Below are 19,755 nucleotides of genomic sequence, written 5' to 3' on the forward strand. Positions count from 1 at the left end.
ACAAAAGGACTCCAACAAAAACATCTTCTCACCTTCTTTCCCTCTCAAACACTTTCCCCATTCGAATGCTCCTCCACGACGACCACGATGCTTCGTCTCCATCCAGAAACTCCTCCCCCGATGTCGTCCTTATGGTCGCCAATCCAGATGTCGAACGAGTGGAAAGAGGAACAAGTCCTCACCGACCAGATGCTGGACGAATTGATAGAGGAACAAGTCCTCAACAACCAGGATCTACCGGGGTCCTCCTCACCCCTCATATCAACAACTTCTCCGACGACGACGCCGAAGACTACGCCAAGTTCAAGGAAAGGGAAAGAACCCGAAGACCCTCACCGGAGAGGGCCTCACGAGATGCACCACGGCATGAAAGTTCTGATGACCGAAACCAGTCGAGCCTTGGCCAATTACCAGTGGGAGTTCCACCTCCTAGTGAAGGCACGCCAAATAGTAGAGTTGCAGGTCCCTCGGGATTTCGAGCAAGAACGGCAGCTCAACTCCCAAGCCATGGAGAAGCTGAACCAATACCAGTTCTATCAGAAACTGCACCTCCGCCAGTACCAACTAGTGGACCGATTCCCAGCTCCATGGGAGGACCTACCCCTCGTACAGATCCTCACGCCGGAGAACTGGAGCGACACGCGGACGCGCTCCTCCAGCGGAACACCATCTCCGCGGTAATACAAATGGCCACAGCCATGGCCCTCCAAAGACTCGCTAACTTCTCGGCAGGACAACCCGGGAATGAACATAGCGACGTACCTCGACGACTGGCTAGTGCCAGTCTCCAGATCAGAACGCTCGCCCTCCAAACCGACCCGGACACAGCCTCCTGGTACGCCCACAATGACGGGCGACCCTGAGCCCTCCTCATCCACCCTGACGAGTTCTCCCAATACGTCAACCGAGAGCTCCTTCCAGCTCTCCTCTTCGGAGGAGAATTGGGAAACGTCCAGCCAAGCAGAACCAACCCTTTCCGAGTTGTCACTTGGAACGTACCACGTCCCGGAGAACATCCCACGCCTGTACCAAATCCAAGGAGGGTTCCGCGTATGGTCGTGGAGCGCCCTCCACCGAGACAACGAGAGGTTCCTACAGCGCATAGCCATACCGCGACTCCCCCCTCTCACCGGATACGAGGTTTTCCCTTATCCCAAGGAAATACCGACGAGGAGGAACCGCCCGTCTATCGAAGAAATGAGGGAAGGCGGAGTCGGGGAAACCAGGCAACCCTTGGACGCGGAACAACTGCTGGCCGGAGTATTCGACACCGGCCTGGATCGCCTCCTCCTAGTGCTCGACTTCGTACGCACGAAAGAGAGGATAACCGAAGTAGCCGCAGAACTCGCCGCACTGATTCGGAGGCTCGAAGAAATAGCTCGTGGACTAGATCCGAGCTCGATGCATGGGATGCTCTAGACGATCCCGGAAATTACGACGAAGCGGACCCCTACTATCGACCTGACGAAGGGGGCGGGGATTATCAAGGACCCTTCGATTATTAAACGAACTAATAACAGGGCATAAGGAGAAGAAAGGGGGTAGGGAAGTTGAGGAACTCCTTCCCCTCACAAATTGCATCCGAAACGATGTAAAACTATCAATCGTCCGCAACGACGTAAAACTAAGATCGTCCCTCAAGACGTTAAACTGTACGACCTCGTCCGCAACAGACGTTAAACTACCCCGCGTCCGGAATGACGTCTAAACTATCGGACCTGCATGTCTTAAAACTGTGAAAAGACAAGAAGGCAGGGGAAGTACCTGACCATTAGTCCTAGGTTCAAATGATGGTACGAATCAAGGACAACAGCGGGCATAATTCCACGTACGACCTACGGCGGAATCCTTTCACATCCTCGCTGTCAAGGAGTAATCTGACAGATGCATCGAGCGTCCCATTTGGATCCTCAGTTTTACAGGGTTTTTTTCCGCATTAGGGAACCCTCTACATGACATATACTCTACTCGTAGGTGTCGACAAGCAGGCCCTTCGCCTTGGTACAGCGAAGTGCCCATACATAACCGGTTGCAAGTCCGAGTCAAGAAATTATGATGCATAACTCGTATCGTGAACCCTCACAGTCAAGGTCTGACTGGTGTTTTGGGACGTCCCACTTTGGATCTCCCGTTTTACAGGATCGTTTCCGCATTAGGGGATCCTACAGCTGGCGTATGAGATGATGTAGAGAGCGGGCCGCCTCTACCTCACAAGTCTTCCTAATGATGCGAGGCCACAAATTACATCCGGAACGATGTAAAACTACCAAAGGCTTGGTCCGCAATGACTATAAACTACTAGGGTCCGCAATGACGTTAAACTAGTCTTCGTCCGAAATGACGGAAAACTACCCACCGTCCGAGATGACGTTAAACTACCATTGACCAAAGGAGCGTGGTTGCATTCTGGCGAAGCGCGGAAGGACTCGCGTCACAGAACCCTGCCTATAAAAGGTCGAAGCGCTTCCGATATTCACTCGCTTTTCGGTAAAAGAATATCGGGTCGTCTTGGTTCAAATCCAAGCGAGGGGTCTGGGGACATGGAAGAGCAAGCATCTCTTCATGGAGCGCTCAGTCTAGTCTCGAAGTCGAAGTGCAAGAAATTCTGCTTCAAGACCTAGTCAGGAGGCAACTAGGACACGTGCCTCGAGTCGAAAATCTAGTAGGAAGGAACTAGATCACGCGACTCTCATCTGGCCCACATAGCGGAAGAACGACCAGAGCAGGCCACTCATACCCAGAAGTCTATTCCGCCCAGCGTCCGGGATGACGTTAAACTAAGCATTGTTTTTCCACAATATTTGTGGCAAAACAACGTCCGCGATGACGCTAAACTATTGTCCCTTTCCACATAGGGATTGTTCGAGGCCAATGGCATCGACGTCCGCAATGACGGTAAACTACGGGCATCCGGAATGATGTAAAACTACAGTCCCTTCGTTCTAGGGATCGTGCGTGGCGATCTTGACAAGATACCGCGCGTCCGCGACGACGTTAAACTAGGTGCCCCTGCACCTAGGGGTTGTCATTGACGTCCAATCCCCTGGCCGCCAATGCGTCCGCAACGACGGAAAACTATTTGCTCCTTACCGAATAGGAGTTGTGGATTGACCGCCATGGTGTCAATCGGTCCGCAATGACACTAAACTACGTGCTCCTTACCGCATAGGAGTTGTGATTCATCACTCTGGTGCTGAATCGTCCGCAACGACGTTAAACTACTCGTCCCTTTTAGCACAGGGATCATCGGTCGACATCATCCTTGACGAGAATGTGTCGACAATGTCCGAAATGACATTAAACTACCCTCATCCTCGGAGGAAAAGCCTATCGTGACTCGAGGGACACAGTCAGACGATAGCCCGCCTATCGCACGGCGTTAAACTGCAAGCCCGCCTAATGCACGGCGTTAAACTGCAGGTCCGCCTACCTCACGGCGTTAAACTGAGCGGTCTCATAACCTTGAGGCGTTACAAGTTATCCGGTTTGATATAGTATAAACCGTCCATCATGCCTCAGTGGAATCTGGAGCGGGTAAAGTCTGGTCTATGGCCCTATGCACATCACCGATGGAAATTCCGGCGTGCAGAAACATCTTTCCCCACAGGTATTCCATGTTGATGATGAAGGACGTCCGCAAAGACGTTAAACTACGGATCGTCCGAAATGACAATAAACTACGGACCGTCCCGCATGACGTTTTAAACTGCCAGTCATGGATATATCTTGCACCCCGACCAATATATCAGCTGTGGTCTTGATGTCTAATTCGTGCAAGCGAACGGACAGACCCGGAAAAGGAGTCAGACTCCTCCTTGTTCCTCGCTGCGCCTTTCAAGTCTAATTCTCTTCACATCCTTGCCTCGAACCCAACACTACACGTGGTATTCCCCACCATAGGCCCACGTTTGTGAAAAACAAACTCTGGACGCCGTAAACTGCCTCACCGGAGATGAGTCCACCGTATGGGGACAATACTGCTTGGGATTTTGATTGGGCGCCCTCACCGGAGATGAGCTCACCGTATGGGAGCGATACTGCTTGGCCGTTCGACTCATGCTTAGGCATGGTACAAGGTAGTCTGGAGAAGTAGGCCTAAGCCTTCGTAAAGCGATCAACCTACTTGTCCGTGGACGCCGCCGGTCGCCATTGAGGAAACAACAAAATCATGAGGATAGACGACTATCCTGGAAACACTGAGGTTTGGCCCTCGGAGAAGGAAGAAGAAGAACCTGATGACACGAATCGGAACCCACACGCTAGAATTTCTATTTCATCCACACACCACTCGCATTCATACGCCTTTCTTGATACTATTCCAGAAGCGGGCTGGAAGTAAGACCGCGATGAGGTTTACCCGCGGCAGAAACAATCCCACGGGTGAAGGAACAACATCCTAGAGAGCGGAGGCCTGGATACCCTCACGACTCGACAAACAAACAGCTCAACGGAGAAGGAAAACTCCTAGAGGATCAAACGACGTAAGTCGGTCTTCCTCCCAGAAAACGAAGTCATGTCCCGGAAGTCGCATCCGGAGACCATCGTTGCATCAAGAAAGCAAATCGTATATGGAGCGGCGATGAAGCGCACAAGCGCTGTCCTACCAGGCGAATAGGACGTAGAAAGGGGGTATTGTTATGATCACGTTCTATCGGGCCTACACGGCGGTCTATTCCGATACGATCATCACAAATATCACGCGGCCTCACAGGTTGAGGCATACACCAAGGTACAGATATTAACCTTGGTCATCCACTCCCAATGGATCATCAATCATTGGTCGAGTATCACGGGCCTATTGTATTAGCGGGCATGGAACGCCGCCTTATAAATTACTCACACGCAGGGCATGAACCTCCTAGTCTTTCCTGGCCGGAAGGAGACGAACGGAGAAGCACAAGAGTAGTCGTTATTGAGAGAGACGACTTAGAGAATACCTACAGATACATATTCGGTATTCTCACGCCCTACTTCCCAAAGTAGTATAAAAGGCCCATAGAATAGGCTGACGATCTTCAGTCTATTCTCTTCGTTCCCCTGTATCTTCACATACAGGGACCTTCGTTCACTGTGGTTTTCCTACCACAGCACCCTCATCCACTGTAGTCTTCCTACCACAGCCTTCATTGCTATATCGCAATACACTTCTGGCTCCTGTGCTACACGTACAGTCGAGACCATCGTTCCACACATCCTCCACGAGTGACCTAGGGAAGAACCTCCTACTCTTGGGGTTACCGACGAGCAGTCGTAACAAAGGGCCAGGTGGAAATATTGAAGGTTGTGGCTGTACAATTATGTTCTCCCTGCAAAATAATAATTTTGTCTCGGACTGCATCAGTTCCCGCTCTGGACATTCCGTTACCCATTTCCCACTCGCGCCATGTCCACCGAGTCAAATGACGTTAGCTTTGAGACTGTTCTCGCGGAACTGCATCACCTGATATTGGGCATACCCCCAGAATCAAATCTGCCTTTTGTGGAAAATTCTCAGGACTCACATTATGCATGTTTCCTCAACTTTTCTCTGGACCCTGATCTGATGGAGAAGATCGAAGATGAGGTCGGGGTATTCAGTGAACAATTCAAGTCAGTTTTCGGCTGGCAAACATGGTCGACCGGAGATGGAATCATACCGGAGCTGGTGACTTGTTATTAACACCACTTTCTTTATTAACATGTAAATAAATCGGTTTTTAACATGTTAATAACGCTTTATATACAATTGTTATTAATCTGTTATTAACTCATGTTAGAAATTCCTCGGAGAGGCAAATGTTATTAACATTTGTTAACAACTGTCCGTGAATTACTCACGGAACCCTACACCGACCTGAGTGTTGGGGACAGGTGCCTGAAGACAATGAAGCTGTATTCATGCAACATCGTATTTTCGGTGAAGCAGGGCGGATACGCAGAGTAGTAGAGGACCTAGTATGTCGCCGGAGAAGATTCTGAAGAATGTGGGTGGGTTTCATCGACCTGTTGCATTGTGGGTGCACGTTTGAGGCTTTAAGATGGTTGTTCTAACTGCTATTCTCTCACGGTCAGCGCTAGTCAGCCCTCAGAATGATTAAAGGTGAGAAAATTTATTCATTTGAAGTATGGCATGAAGGTTTGTTCTGACCTACTCCAACCAAGCTGACTGTATATGACTGTCCCAAATACTACGAAAGTCATCGAGTCATCGATGCAAGCGAGAAAGTGACGACGCGGTAACGAACAGCGCCATTGAGGCCCCTGTATACACCTACACTGCTCCTCATATGTTCGAAGAACCTTTCGGGATGTTTCTGATGTGCTGCATAATTGAATTTAAATGTAGCCTTCGCCCTTGAGTTTACATAGACTCAGAGACCTGTGTCTCAAACTGGCTGCGCTGATAGACACTGCTTGTACTTGTACTCGTCTAAGAACCCATATCCGTTCACGCGAGTACTGGAGATTCATATACATTCTACGAGACTCGCCAAGTAATTTCGATCGATTGAATTCCGTCCAAATCTACAATCAAGAGCTGCTAAGATGGATGTAATCTACAACAACGACGACCAAGCTCCATCCTGCAAAGGCCAAGGACCAGCGACCTTTTCGTTCCAGTACGGGCGTAGGGCCTCCGCAGCGCGTTTCATGGACTCATACTCGTGTGGTTCAACAGCACCATCCTGTTGTACATGGAGCTTCTCCTGAACGGTCTCTACCCATTTCTCTCGAGCCGTCACTCGCCTCCAGGTTTCCATTTGCCGCTCCTCTTCGGCCTTCGAGAAGGATATAGGGCAAGGGACATCCGGTCCGGCGATATGTTTCCAGTCGTCAGTCATTACGAGCAGAGCGTGTCGGAAAGCGGCAATTCCATCTGTCCATGTTCGTCCGGCCCATTTAAACGGCGTAACATAGGTCCTGTAGCAAGGATGACGGGTAATGTTTGCATGTAAAGGATGGCGTTCCGAAACGGTCATCATATAGATTATATGTCGTCCTGCAAGTTGCAATTGACGTTTGGCCTCTTCTTGATTTTCTGGTGACATCGTATCGAAGTCGTCGGGAAGGCGAGGAAAGTTGGGTTTCATGTCGATCATGGTGCCTGTGTAGAGAAACATGCGTGAGAACTCTGCTTGCATGAATCTAGGACCGATCCATGCATGCTGCCAGTCAATTATGCCAGTGAAATTGGGAAAGCCTTCAGCCTCAACCATAATGTTGCCATCGTAAAGATCAGGGTGCCAGATATTGTGGGGAAGGTACTCCTCCGGTAGATTCAAGAAGGGTAGAACGGTAAGGAAACGATCGAGTGCTTCAAGGTGGGCATCAGGAGATGCATCGTCATCAGACAGACGGCATGGGTCATTGAGAGGGCGCGGTCGTGCGTAGGTCTTCAACCATTGCTTTTCGCAATTTACGATGGCTTTTGCGTACGATTGAGCATCAGGCCCTGTGGATTATATATTGATATTGAAGGAAGGATACAGAGTTTCAATGGAAACAGACTCACAAGGTCCTCGGTCAATATTCATCACGGAACGTTCGCCCCGCCAAAATTCCCTTTGTACTGTAGGTCCGATGCGGTACCTCTCCGATGCTCCATCGTCCGGAAAGTCTTTGGCGTACAGTGGACGTGCTTGCAGCTCAGGAGCGACATCTTCTTTGTAGTACAAGCTGCCGATCTGTGAAAACCTCTTTTCGGTGAACAATTTCTCCATGTCAACGATGCGTCTAGTGAGTTCAGTTAAATCACCGCCCCTGGTATCCATCCAACGCTTTGTCAGAGGTACACCAGGAAGTCTCTCCATGATGATGTATCCCACACCAACGGAATACTCGCTACCGTTGCGACTCCAGGCAAGAACGCGCGGAGTAGGAATGTGGAGATGACGTGCCACGTAGTCGAGCGTAGCTACTTCACTCGCGATAACTAGACTCTGGGGGCCGGCAATGGGACACGGTATGCGAACAATGACTTCCTTGTCGTTATCGAATCTCAGAAGAAATACTTTATTGTAAGAACCTGGAAAGTATATAAGTATCATATCCGGGCAGTAGCTAGACCATCAAGACGATTCGCCTTACCTTCCGCAAGCTTCTCCATTGATGTACACATCGCAGCCCCAGCCACGCCGACAGCAACCTTCTGCAATGCAAGAACATCGAATCTTGCATATCGTTTCTCCATCTCTGAACTCGCAGTGTTGTGTAAGTAAAAGTTCCCAGCAAGAAGCTTTGTACGCACGCTGAGCTTCATTGTAGATCCACCGTTTGGTCGTGCAACGATAGAACTCCTCGTAACAATTTTTGTCTAATACAAGCGATTAGAAAACCATCTAAGCTGCTAGTCAATGACATCAGCAGGAGACCTAATCCTGACCTGATGACGCCGCAACGTTGCCATCGACCTGAGTGTTGGGAACAAGGGACGAGTCAGCGCTTAAAGACGGCGAAGCCGTACTCATGCGACATCGTATTTTCGGTAAAGCAGGGCGGATACGCAGAGTAGTAGAGGACCTAGTATGTCGCCGGAGAAGATTCTGAAGAATGTGGGTGGGTTTCATCGACCTGTTGCATTGTGGGTGCACGTTTGAGGCTTTAAGATGGTTGTTCTAACTGCTATTCTCTCACGGTCAGCGCTAGTCAGCCCTCAGAATGATTAAAGGTGAGAAAATTTATTCATTTGAAGTATGGCATGAAGGTTTGTTCTGACCTACTCCAACCAAGCTGACTGTATATGACTGTCCCAAATACTGTTGAAAGGCATCGTGGGAAACATATCCATATATTATATTATTTATTAAGTCAAGATCTTATGAAGTAATTATAAGCACTTAACCCGGAGGATACGTTACCGAAAAGTGAAATACGATCATTGGCAACCATTTCTTCCTCACAACAGGCCAACGATTTGGCAGTAGGCAGGTTGTTTCTACAGGGTCTTGCATAATTTTCTGGAGTGTCGTGCCAGAAAAAAACCGGGTTCCTGAGCCAATACTGGGCACCGCAGGTCGGGATGATCAGCAAAGCCCTGTCACGCCCTCAGGCCTGCTGGGGCTAATGCTCCTAGTACATTGTGTGCTCACCTCTTTGTAGTACTTCATCTTACCATGGCTCTACCTACCCCTCTCCTACCATCTCCAGGACTTTCGCTCGGATGGAGATCACAAACAATCAAATCTCGAAGACACAGGGAGGTCCGACGCTTTTCTCCCATATCAGGGGCGAAGCGCTCAGGAACCCGGTTTTTTCTGGCACGACACTCCAGAAAATTGTGCAAGACCCTGTCAATAAAATAACAATGAACTACAACCCGGTTTGAAATTCATAGATAAGTGTCCGACTAGAAACCATGAGAGTATTGTACTGCGTCTATGAGTTATATGGATGAAGAGATTGGCTGTGGATATACAGAGAAGGTAATAAGAAAGGGGGAGCCCGAATTTTCGCAAAGGATCAAGAAGCATGGTCTGCATATCCCGCGGTCAGCTCCAGCGTACCGGCTCATAGAATATGGGATGCACCTTCACAGATAGCTCAAGATATAGACCTCCGCGCCGAACCCCGCGCCGCTCGCCGTTCAGCATCCCTGCACGCCTGAGATGCGATATCAATATCTGCCATCCACATGTGACAATCTCGTGCGGAAGGAGCTCGCAATGCGATTTTGTCGCCTCCCCGAGGATATGCGATCACGAGCTGGAATGCGAGATCATCTACGGGTTGAGCGTTCAATCCAACGACTTAATCTCGTACTAGCACTTCGCGCACCTCTGCTTCCTGGTAGCTCGCGAACGTGGACCTCATATAAAGGGATAGGCTTGAAAAAGTTTGGATTATCAGTCGACTGAAAGTGAAGAGTGCGCGTGCGCGGTGACCTACCATTCGATATAGAGATTTTGCCTGCTCATCCGTGAGGACGAGGATATCGCTGCACAAAAACGCGCGCAACTTCTTCCCGCTCTTCGTTTTAGATAGTGGACCCTCTTTGATCAGTCTCCGTTCTCCCATATGGCGTGTAGGGGCAGTAAGGTCGAGCCGGCTGAGTATGCACGCATGATGAGCAATGGGCATCGTTCATGAATGAGAGCATAGTGTAACTCACCCCTGACCAATCCAGAGGTCTTGCGAGAGAACTCTCAGACGTTCACGGCCTTCCTGTTCCCGTATCGTTTCATTAATGTGGCTCAGAATCTGCTCTGCGGTGCGGAGGGCGCGTTCCGTTGCTTTGCGATCTTGGTCTGGGTCCGTATAGTGAAGTATCTACGGATGACACTTCAGCTGTTATTGTTATTGATACTGACCTGAAAAACTGTTCTCAGCGCTCACCTGTTTGATTAGCAGGGGATATCGAGTGATCCTTTGCACTATACGAGGGCCCTTCAGTAAATGACTATGAATGTAGAGTACTAAGACATACTGGGTTCAAGTAAATAGCTTGATAGGTCTAGGTTCCGGATGGTCGGGTCTTCTCTGAGTTTCTGCAAAAACGCTCAGCCTCATCAACTCCAACAAAACCGAACGAGAGCTGCAGACCTGAAGATGCGCCCCCAGAGCCGGATTGATCTCTCGTAAAGATTGGAGCGCTTTGATCGATTGAGAATGATTGCTGCAGTATTCCTGGCGAAAAGTAAGGAGCACGGTATATTGCGCATGATGAATGAGCTCACGCCGTAGACCTGCATATTTGACATGTTCTGGTCGAGGATGTCACCGATTTGATCAATGTACAAGCGGCAATTTCGCTGTCGTTCCTCTAAGGAGCTCAAAAAAGTCTGCATCCCCACGTTAACAGTAATTCTCGACGAGGAAGTAAACAAACGACGAACGGTGTTGGTCAATAAGATATCCTCAACGTTTGCAAAGATGACGGTGACCTCTTTCTGTTCCAATATGCTGAGCATGCTCGCATAGAATATCTGCAGGCCCAGGAGGTTCAGTGTCTCCCGGGAGGGTATATGAGCATTTGAACGGCTTTACCTCCACTATCAGCTGCAAATCGCGGACATACGCGGCCTCAGTCGCGATGAACTCGAAGATCGCCTGACGGGAAGTCAACGATGGATGTGCGCATTTATGTTACTCTCAACTTACTTCCTGTCGTCGTCGCTCACGCTGCGGTATCTCGTCCAGGGCCGACTTGTCCACGAGGCTGGCCCACGACTGACGAAGAGGTCGAATCGGTATTCTCTCGAAAACGCCGAAAGACTCACCGAACCAAACGTAGGGCTGTTCTCCCTCACAGGCGTCGATTCGTTGCTGAGAATCGGACCAGAGATTATGGGCATGACCCTCCTCTCCGACTCCCCCACGGGGGTCCGACTGCGCCCCAATATATGAAGCCAAGACGAATGCGACCGATTCTCACTCTCCTGTGATTTGGTGTGCCGAAGAGACTGCGGCGACGACGGGGTGGGGCTCAGGCTGCTGCTGTCGACAGAAGACGCGATCGACAGGCGGTTGTTGATGCCTTCGCCCGTCGCCAGCTTGAACGCCTCGTACCGGTCAAAGGCGTCGTCCAGACGAGCGAACTCGTCACGGGTCGGCCGATCTCGATCGCGATCGCGGTCCGGCACGGGGGGAAGATCCTTGTCCGACGCGGTGGAAATCGCCGACACGCGGTTTGCAGCAGACGAAGGGACCGGCGGCGGCGGGCGACTCTTCTTGCCCGGGCTCGCCAGCACCGCCTTGCGCCGGACAGGCCTTGGTGGAGGCCGTCTCCCATCTTCCTTTACGATCAAACCTGCGGCTTCCAGCACCCTCTGCCGTTCCAGAACACGCGCCTCCCGGTCCGCCTTCCGCTGAGCCTCGGTCTGGCCTTCGTCTTCGTCATCCGAATCTGAAAAGGAGAGGTATTCCGAATCCGAGCTGTCGTCCCCGCTTACCAGTTCGCTGAAGCTCGTGCGGTCCGCGCTTGCCATCGTCGATGCCTCAGGTGTTGAAGGTAGTGAAGACTTGCGGCGAGCTGTCCCACGTATTAAGTGTAGTCCAGTATAATGTGTGTTTGTTTATTCGAGAGGTATACATGTAAGAAGAGAAAGGGGGAAAAAAAGAAAGGAAGTATTTTAGCCTGTTTGCCAGCCAAAAGACATGTAAACAAGAAAGACTCAAGGGATAAACGTTTGGTTGATCAACTAACCCTCGACGAGTTCCAGGTACGCGGCGGGCACAATGAAAACCACACCGCCCTGTTCTGCCTTCCACCAATCACCTTCGCTCTTGTCGATGATCGAAAGCGTGTCGCCTTCGGCAAAAGGCAGCTCGTCTGCATTACCGCCCGTATAAGAGTAGACAGCCTTGGCTTTGGCTGAAAAGACCTTTGAGATCACGTAGATGAAAAGGACATAGACGAACACGCACCGGACTCGAACGACTGTACGTATGTCTTGGGGAAGAAGCCCGATTTGCCGTCTCGTACAACAGTGCCATACCACCAGTCTCCGCCCGACTTGGAGGGGTGGGCGGTAAGAACAAGGTTCTCGCCGAATGCTGCGGAGTCCTCGAGTCATCAAAACGAACCCTGTGAGATGTGACAAACAAGACGAACAGAGATCTTCTGGCCGTTGGCCTTCATATGCGTACAAAGAACGCGTGCGGAATTCTGCCGCAAAGCATGTTGTTAAAATCCGCCTATAGTCGTCCAATAGAAACAGATCTCACCAGTGGCCTTGTCGACGTCATCCAGCGGATTACTTTCTTCGATGATATCAACTTGAATATTTGGTAAAGATTCGGGTTCGCTGTCCTGTTCATCCTCCTCGACCATCTTGTCCAACCCACTTGGTTCCCGACTCAAAGGAACGCCATGATCAGCCGCCATCCCAGCGTACCAGTCCACAGAATGCCTGCTGTCCCCTCTCTGTACCAGCCTGCTGCCATCTATGGGAGAATCAGGAGAGGGAGGCGAGACAGGCGTTGGTGCAGCGTTGATATGTGGGGGAGGGGTGGTGTCACCGATGACACGCCCCGACACAGAAGAGGAGCTACGATCGTTCGTCACTGCCTTTCGCAACCGTGCGCCACTCTGAATTGCGCTGAGCAGGGCACTGCGCTCGCCAGCAGGGGCAGGCGTGGGCGCTGCCATCGCAGCAGGAGGCGGGGGCGCACCCGGGGGTGGTGGCGGTGGTGGTGGCGGAGGTGCGCCTGAGTCAGCAGTCTGAGAGACTGAAGCGGGAGGCGCAGACGGCGGGGGCGGGGGAGGTGTCGGTGCAAATGGCGATCCAGGCTTCGGCGTGGCGCCTGCGCCTGCACCCGCGGCAGATTGAGGCCTAGCAGGCGGGAGGATGCTACCAAAGAGCTGCTGCGCGAGGCGGTTGCGTGTGGCGCGCGAGGAATCGAGCTCGTCCTCACTGTCGCTATCGTTGTCCTCTTTCTCACGAACATCGCCCCATTCCTCGTCACTATCGGCAGGGGCAGTCTGGTACGATGACTTGGCGGGCCCGGGGCTCTTCGGGGGAGGAGGCACGCTGAATGTGGCTGGAGGTGCCGGAGCAGGCTGGGTCTGGGGCTTGAAGAATGGGTTTGTACTACCGCTCATGGGGGAAACAGCAGCAGGGGATGCTGCAGCGCTGCCAGAGCTAGCGAGGCGATTGAAAGGATTGTGTTTCGCCTTGTCTGCAGGGCTCCCAATCGACGATGCTGGAATTGGCGGGACAGGCGGGGGCGGCGGCGGGGGCGGTGCAGGCGGTGCAGAGCCGTTGGAGGGAGGGGCCATAGAAGGTGCCGGAGTTGATGCCCTACTCCTCGCTTCCTTTCGTCTTGCGAATTCCTCTTCAGCCTTGCGCTGCTCCTCCGCCTCCTCAAGCTCCATCTGCCGTATTCTGGCCTCGCGCTCCTCCTTCTTCCGCTGCTCCTCTGCGTCCTTCGTGCGCCGCGCAGCCTCCTCGCTCCGTCGCCTGATCAGCTCTTCCTCTCTCTGGCGCTCCTCTTCCTCCTCCTGCTCGAGCTGCCGGAAACGCGCGAGACGCTCTTCTCTTTGCTTGCGTAATGCCTCTTCGCGCGCCTTGAGACGCTCTTCCTCTGGGTCAACCTCGGACACGACAGGGGCAGGGGGTGCGGGAGGTGCAGGGGGAGGTACGGGAGCGGACACAGGCGGCGCAGTGGGGGCACGGGGGGCAGGCGCCTTTCTCGGGGGCGGCGGCGCAGGGGCTCTCGGCTTCGGCGGGGGCGGGGCGGGGGGCTTTGCGACGACCGGAGTGGACGGGACGGATGCCGGGGGCGTCCTGCCCTCCTTGACGGCCTTCTCGCCCTCGAGCCGCTCCCGTCTGGCCTTCTCACGCTCTTCCGCCGCCTTCTCGGCTTCGCGCGCCTTCTCCTCGGCTTCCTTCTTCTCGCGTGCAAGCCGGTCTTCGACGCTCGTGTCCAGCCTGCTGCCCCCCGAGCCAGGCAACGGGGTGACGCCCAGGGCGGCCATCCGCTCGGCCATGCGTCGCTCGGCCTGTTCACGGATAAACGCTTTGCGCTCCTCCGGGGTCATGTTTTTCGTGGACGGAGCGGGGGAGGCGTTCGGCACAGGAGGTGGAGGGGGGGGTTTAGAGATGGAGCTAGAAGGCGCAGCGGGAGGGGGTGGGGGTGGAGGAGAACGTGCAGCAGGAGGGCTGCGCGGACGGTCGTAGTTGCGCGTGCGTTCACGCGAGTGCGAGCGTTCACGATACGACCTGTCCCTGCCATAGTCGCGATCGCGATCGCGTTCCCTGTCCCGGTCGTACCTGTCGTACTTATCCCGGTCCCGGTCGCCGTCCCGCGAGTAACTGCCATACTCCCGATCTCTATCGTCAAACCTGCCGAACCTGTCGTTCCGCTTGTCCCGCTCGCGATCCCACTCCCTCTTCTCTCGCTCTTTGCGCTCTTCCCGCTCCTGGATCTTCTTCTCCACAGCGGGCACTTCCTCGTGCATCAGATGCAACAGCTCTCTCTCGAGCTTGCGTCGCTCTTCGTCAGTGCGCGCTGACCTCGGGCCGCGCGTATAATACTCCAAGTCTTCCTGCACATGCTTCACGCGACGCTGGAGATCTCGCATCTCACGCTCAAGAGCATCGTCCTCTGCCGTCCGGTTGGCATTATCGTCCGCGACGCGGTCAAGCATCTTCGCCGTGTTCTCCAGCTGACGCTTCATGTCCGACAGGTCGGAGGCGGGGTTGTCGCGTTCACGCTCTGTGCGTACGGTGTTGCGGTCGAACTGGCGATTCCGCGGGGTGTAGTAGCTGCCCGGGGCCTCGGAGTCTGTGTGTTTGTAGACCGTCGCGTCCTGCCGTCCGCCGGCGCCCGGCGCACCTGACGACATGAAGGAGCGCTCCTTCATTCGCGAAACGGGCGCGTCGAGATTCCCTGGGGAGCGAGCGCGTGCATCGTTCTTAAGGACGTCTTTGAGGAAAGTGATGGAGGTATCAAGGTCGCGGTGGGAGGGTGGTACGAGTTCTGGGGGAAGCTCATCGGGAATCTCGTTCCCATTAAGCTCTGCAGCCTATGAGCAAGTAACAGACAATTGGAGGCCAGATCACATACTGCGATAGATCAGGCCCATGGCGACGTGAAACTCGGCCATGTTAAGTTTACCGCGGTTATCGCCGTCAGCGAGGGTCCTAGAGAGCTCAATAAGAACGCTGATATGGGAGCACAGCATGAACTGCAGCACAGCAACGCACCAGATCCGAGCTAAGTCGTCCTTGCCAAGCCCGCTCTGACCAAATACCTCGATAGCGGTCCCACCATCGATGAATCCCGTCCCGCTCGCGTCCCATGCCCGGAAGATCTGATCGTAGCTCTTCTTCTCCCCCTTCGACAGCGCCCACGGGACCCTTGGGGCCGCGGTGCCCTTGACTTCCTGATTGTGTTGCTGGAAGCTCTGCTGGAGCGAAAGACCGCCGAGCTGTTGCTGTGGTTGGAAGAGCTGTGGAGCGCCGGCAGCATTGTATGGCGAAGACTGATTCGCGGGCAAGAAGGTGCTGGACATCATCTGCAAACGCGGGTCTATGAAACCCGTCACCTGCGGAACCAGCGGCTGCAAACCCCCACCGACACGACCGGGGAAGCCAGCTGGCTGGGGTGCAAGCCCAGGACCGCCGAGAGCCGGCGAAGGGCTAAGGAATCGACTTGGCTGCTGTTGCTGCGCGCCCAGGAAGCCGCTCTGCTGTAGCTGCTGCTGCTGACCATACTGTGATGGGATGGGCGGCACGGGCGGGATCGGAGGTCGCTGCTGCTGTTGATTGAATCCTCCAGCGAGACCAGATAAACCAGTCTGCTGGGGAATTAGACCTTGTACTCCGCCCGGATATCCTGTCTGCTGAGGCTGCTGGAATCCTGGAGGACGTTGCGCGGCGAATCCGATGGGTTGCGGTGCAAGACCGCCTTGCGGGTAGCCTTGCTGCTGAAAAGCGGGGTTCTGGTTCTGAAATCCCGTTTGAAGGGGATATTGGTAGCCAGGCTGGCCCTGGCCCCACTGCGCCATCGTCAGAGAGCAGACGGAGCAGTAACAGGATACAGCGACGAGGTGTTGATGGTCTTCAGCCACGCTTCGCCATTGCCCCTCCGCCCCAGTTTCGAGCGGAGCTGCAACCTTTCGTATATAGCCTTCAAGCGCCTTAAACTCTCGTCGCTCGCGTCGGCTTTCTCCCTGCAAAATAATTTCCTTCCATCTGTTGGTGTCTCGCTAGGTGAATTCTCGTGAAATCAGTGAGTATGCTCCGTGTCTGCTCCATGTACCAAGTCAAGGTCTCCATTACCCCTCGGGGCGTATCCATCTTGGAGACCTGTTACGGTCGTGGAAGAATATCGTGGTCCGAGTCCGGCCTCCCAATGCGCGCCGTTATGGTGTCGCGTGGATTCGAGGACGCTTGGGCTGCTTCGTCTCTGTAGAGTTGAGGTCAGTGTACATGCTATCGTGTGTTTGTTACTGGGCTCGTAGTTCGGGGACAGACATCCTTTGTTTTCGTTCATATTATCATGATTCAATTCGATTCTTGTTTTTTTTTGGCCCTCTCGCTGTGTATTCTGACTCCTCGAGAGCTGTTCGAGTCTGCGAGTTCTTATGTTCGGCATTCTGAAAATTTCATGGACAGTGCTCGAGCAATTGTAGGCTGTTGCTCCAGTCTGGATGAACAGGACCGTTCCTATTATCGAGTCCAAATCTCTCTCTCGACAATTTCGGCAAGTCCGGCTTGTAGTGCATCTTCAATTTTTAGCGGATAGATACTGGACGCGATTTGAGCAAATTGGTGAAGGCTGTACGGACTGGCGTGCACATGCCTGATCTCTCGTTAGTGATCCTAAGCGTGGTCTAACATTTTATCAACTTCATATTCCAATCAGCTTGTCGATGCTCGCAGATTCTCGCCCATACTGACTAGTATGCAAACCCGAGGAGTTACTTGCGTGCCTTCGGCCGGCAAGGCTGAGCCGAGCTATTCTGTAAACAGCATGCAAACTCGTCTCACGCTCTTCTTCTTTATCCCACTCATCCGTATCGTCGACATCATTCCAAGCCATAAAACAAGAAACATCGAATCAAGTGCAGTATTAGGAAGGACAAACAAGTACAGAGATCGATAACCATCGATGAGCGTGGGAGGGCTCCAAGACACACGAAACATGCAAGTATAAAGGTAAGCTCCCATCTCCCACGTCCATGCGGAGCCCTTCGTCGCCTCCCTGCGCCCTCCACCTTTTACAGCCCCTGCAAGACATCACGGGGAACCACACGACACGAATTCGACAGATGCCGCGTCAGGGCATCCAGGCGGCTCACCTTCTTGTGGCAGTACATGCATTCGGGCGGCTTTTTGTACTCTGCGTGGCCTGGCGTCGTCCTCTTGTGTCGCGAGAAGCTGCTGTGCCCCTTGTATGTGGCGTGGTGCAGCTCGCAGTAGAACAGCATGGTTTTTGACGTCTTGCCTTCGGCCTGGACCTTGATCGCTGCCTGAACATCTTTTTTGATCGGCGTGGTCGATGTACCGGCCTTTGGTGGTGCTGGTAGATGACTAGGCCCTGCTGCAGGCCACTGTATGACTTTCGCAGTCTGTGGCATGTCGAGGCTATTTGCTTCGCCATGCTGCGTGTTGAATGTTACTGTGGTATCGAGTATGGGCTCGATTTCTGCTGGCATACAGGGTACGACGTGTGGACCCTGTTCAGCTTCGGTTCCGGGATTCATGCCTCGTTTTCTCTTAGAAGGTCTCTCGTTCGCATCACTCGACAGAAAGGCCAAGTCAAGCTCGGGATCGATCTGCGAAGCCATGTAAGCTGGAGAGACGACGTTGATATCATAGCATGAGACTCACGACGTCGCGGATCGGGGGCAGTTGATACGACCCAAAGGGCATTGCTCGTTCCTCTCCAACACCTCGCGGATCGAGGCGACATGGCAGATCTTCTACGAGATAGTTCAAGACGGGAAGATCAGATAGTGGCATGGATCAAGAGGGACTATAATAATCACCGAAAGAAGTCTGAGCCAAGAGGGGAGCTCCTTCGTCTCTGTGACCGATGGGATCATCGAGACCGAATGCAGGAAGCCACTTGGGCGTTGGAGGTGATGGCGGGAGAAAGCGCTGCGAGTCCTGTCTGCGTTCACCATTCATGCCACGGTGGTCCAGGTCTGGTCTCCGGGGTGACTGGTGGGTGCTCTGGCATCAAAGAGTCAGCGACAAGGCCTCACAGAGTTTACCGACCCGCTGGTGTCGATCATGAATGAACAAACTATATTGGACTTACCCCTGGGCCCGAAGCAGAGTTCCATGGACGGAATGGTTGGCGAGACGCCTCCATCAACCATGTGGCCGGATCTGACGCGAAGACTTCCAGCAATGGGAACGCCCTATCCATCGAGCTTGGTCCTGAGTAGACAGGTGCGTCTTCATCCTCGTAGTGGTAGTGGATTGATCGTGCCATTTGGTACAGGTGGTTCGTGGGTGGTGGTTGGAGGTGGTAGTGGTTGGCGGTGGTTGGCGGTGGTAAGGTGACAGTGGTTCGTCGATCGTGGCAGTTGCGGGGGTAGTTCATTCAAAGAGCCTCGAGTCCGTATTTAACTGAGATTAAGCCACCTCGGCGTTGGCCGACGTTTCCCTTGTGCATCACTGCTTTGTGGCTAGGAGGTGGATAGCCACTTGTTTTTGTCTTGTTTTCCGCCTCAGGCCCGATGCTTCCGACGCCATGACGGAAGTTGTCCTCGGCTTCGACGGGCCTGCTTGCTTTCTCTCGAAGGTTGCGGCACCGGAGATGAACTCAAGCGAGAGGTGGCTTTCAAGGGTCCTGGCTGGTTCCGGATGCCCTCTTGTTGACGGACTCCCCCATGTGGCATCGGTGGCAAAGGTCACTGAGTTGATGCCACCTGAGGTCGCGACCCTCGGGGACTGACGGCGGAGGTGCGCCTGTCTCCGCACTCGCTTCTACTGGCGGGCTTCTCTGCGTTTGCCGCTTGTGCGTACATACGTCATTCTTCTTCATTATGCTTGCTTTCTCCGTTGGCTGTGGCAAAGGATGCTTCTTCTTCCGTTCTTCTATCGGGTAAGGGCCAAAAGATCAATGGCTAGCTGGCTCCCACAGTGCTCCTTCGTTTCGATGGAACTGCTGAAGACAACCTTTCTGTCTCCAGGCCTGCCTTGTACTTTCTTTTATGACATCCCACTGGCAGACGGAACGCTATGGCAAACAGGATTTCAGAAAGAGGAAGCAATCTCCGAGGCCTTCCCAATCTCTTTCTCAGACCATATCGACTGTCAGCTTCTTCGTCAAACGTAATGTGCGTTAGACTGTGTATAATTATATCGGCTAGAGTGC

At 53.2% G+C, this 19,755-nt stretch overlaps 3 protein-coding genes across 3 annotated transcripts; 1 reads left to right on the top strand and 2 right to left on the bottom strand.

The window, feature by feature from the left end:
- Positions 1 to 65: 65 nt before the first annotated feature.
- Positions 66 to 1,505, top strand: HETIRDRAFT_414227 (uncharacterized protein; the record flags this gene model as incomplete). The annotated part of the gene is made up of 2 exons (XM_009543703.1): positions 66 to 783; positions 865 to 1,505. 2 exons carry the CDS (start codon positions 66 to 68, stop codon positions 1,503 to 1,505), a joined length of 1,359 nt encoding a protein of 452 aa, XP_009541998.1.
- Positions 1,506 to 6,536: 5,031 nt separating this feature from the next.
- HETIRDRAFT_101123 (uncharacterized protein) lies at positions 6,537 to 8,239 on the bottom strand (the record flags this gene model as incomplete). Its single annotated transcript, XM_009543704.1, has 3 exons — positions 6,537 to 7,432; positions 7,493 to 8,005; positions 8,068 to 8,239. 3 exons carry the CDS (start codon positions 8,237 to 8,239, stop codon positions 6,537 to 6,539), a joined length of 1,581 nt encoding a protein of 526 aa, XP_009541999.1.
- Positions 8,240 to 9,294: 1,055 nt separating this feature from the next.
- On the bottom strand, positions 9,295 to 18,867 carry HETIRDRAFT_443406 (uncharacterized protein; the record flags this gene model as incomplete). Its single annotated transcript, XM_009543705.1, has 24 exons — positions 9,295 to 9,452; positions 9,507 to 9,698; positions 9,754 to 9,802; positions 9,865 to 10,024; positions 10,088 to 10,245; positions 10,312 to 10,349; positions 10,403 to 10,463; positions 10,519 to 10,602; positions 10,653 to 10,757; positions 10,812 to 10,901; positions 10,963 to 11,025; positions 11,077 to 11,145; positions 11,196 to 11,947; positions 12,122 to 12,289; positions 12,343 to 12,471; positions 12,530 to 12,583; positions 12,643 to 15,438; positions 15,487 to 15,584; positions 15,627 to 16,594; positions 16,684 to 16,830; positions 17,726 to 18,202; positions 18,258 to 18,349; positions 18,416 to 18,602; positions 18,691 to 18,867. 23 exons carry the CDS (start codon positions 18,865 to 18,867, stop codon positions 9,520 to 9,522), a joined length of 7,101 nt encoding a protein of 2,366 aa, XP_009542000.1. The 3' UTR covers positions 9,295 to 9,452; positions 9,507 to 9,519.
- Between the last annotated feature and the right edge of the window lie 888 nt (positions 18,868 to 19,755).

Source organism: Heterobasidion irregulare (assembly GCF_000320585.1).
Source record: "Heterobasidion irregulare TC 32-1 unplaced genomic scaffold scaffold_02, whole genome shotgun sequence".
NCBI lineage: Eukaryota > Fungi > Basidiomycota > Agaricomycetes > Russulales > Bondarzewiaceae > Heterobasidion > Heterobasidion irregulare.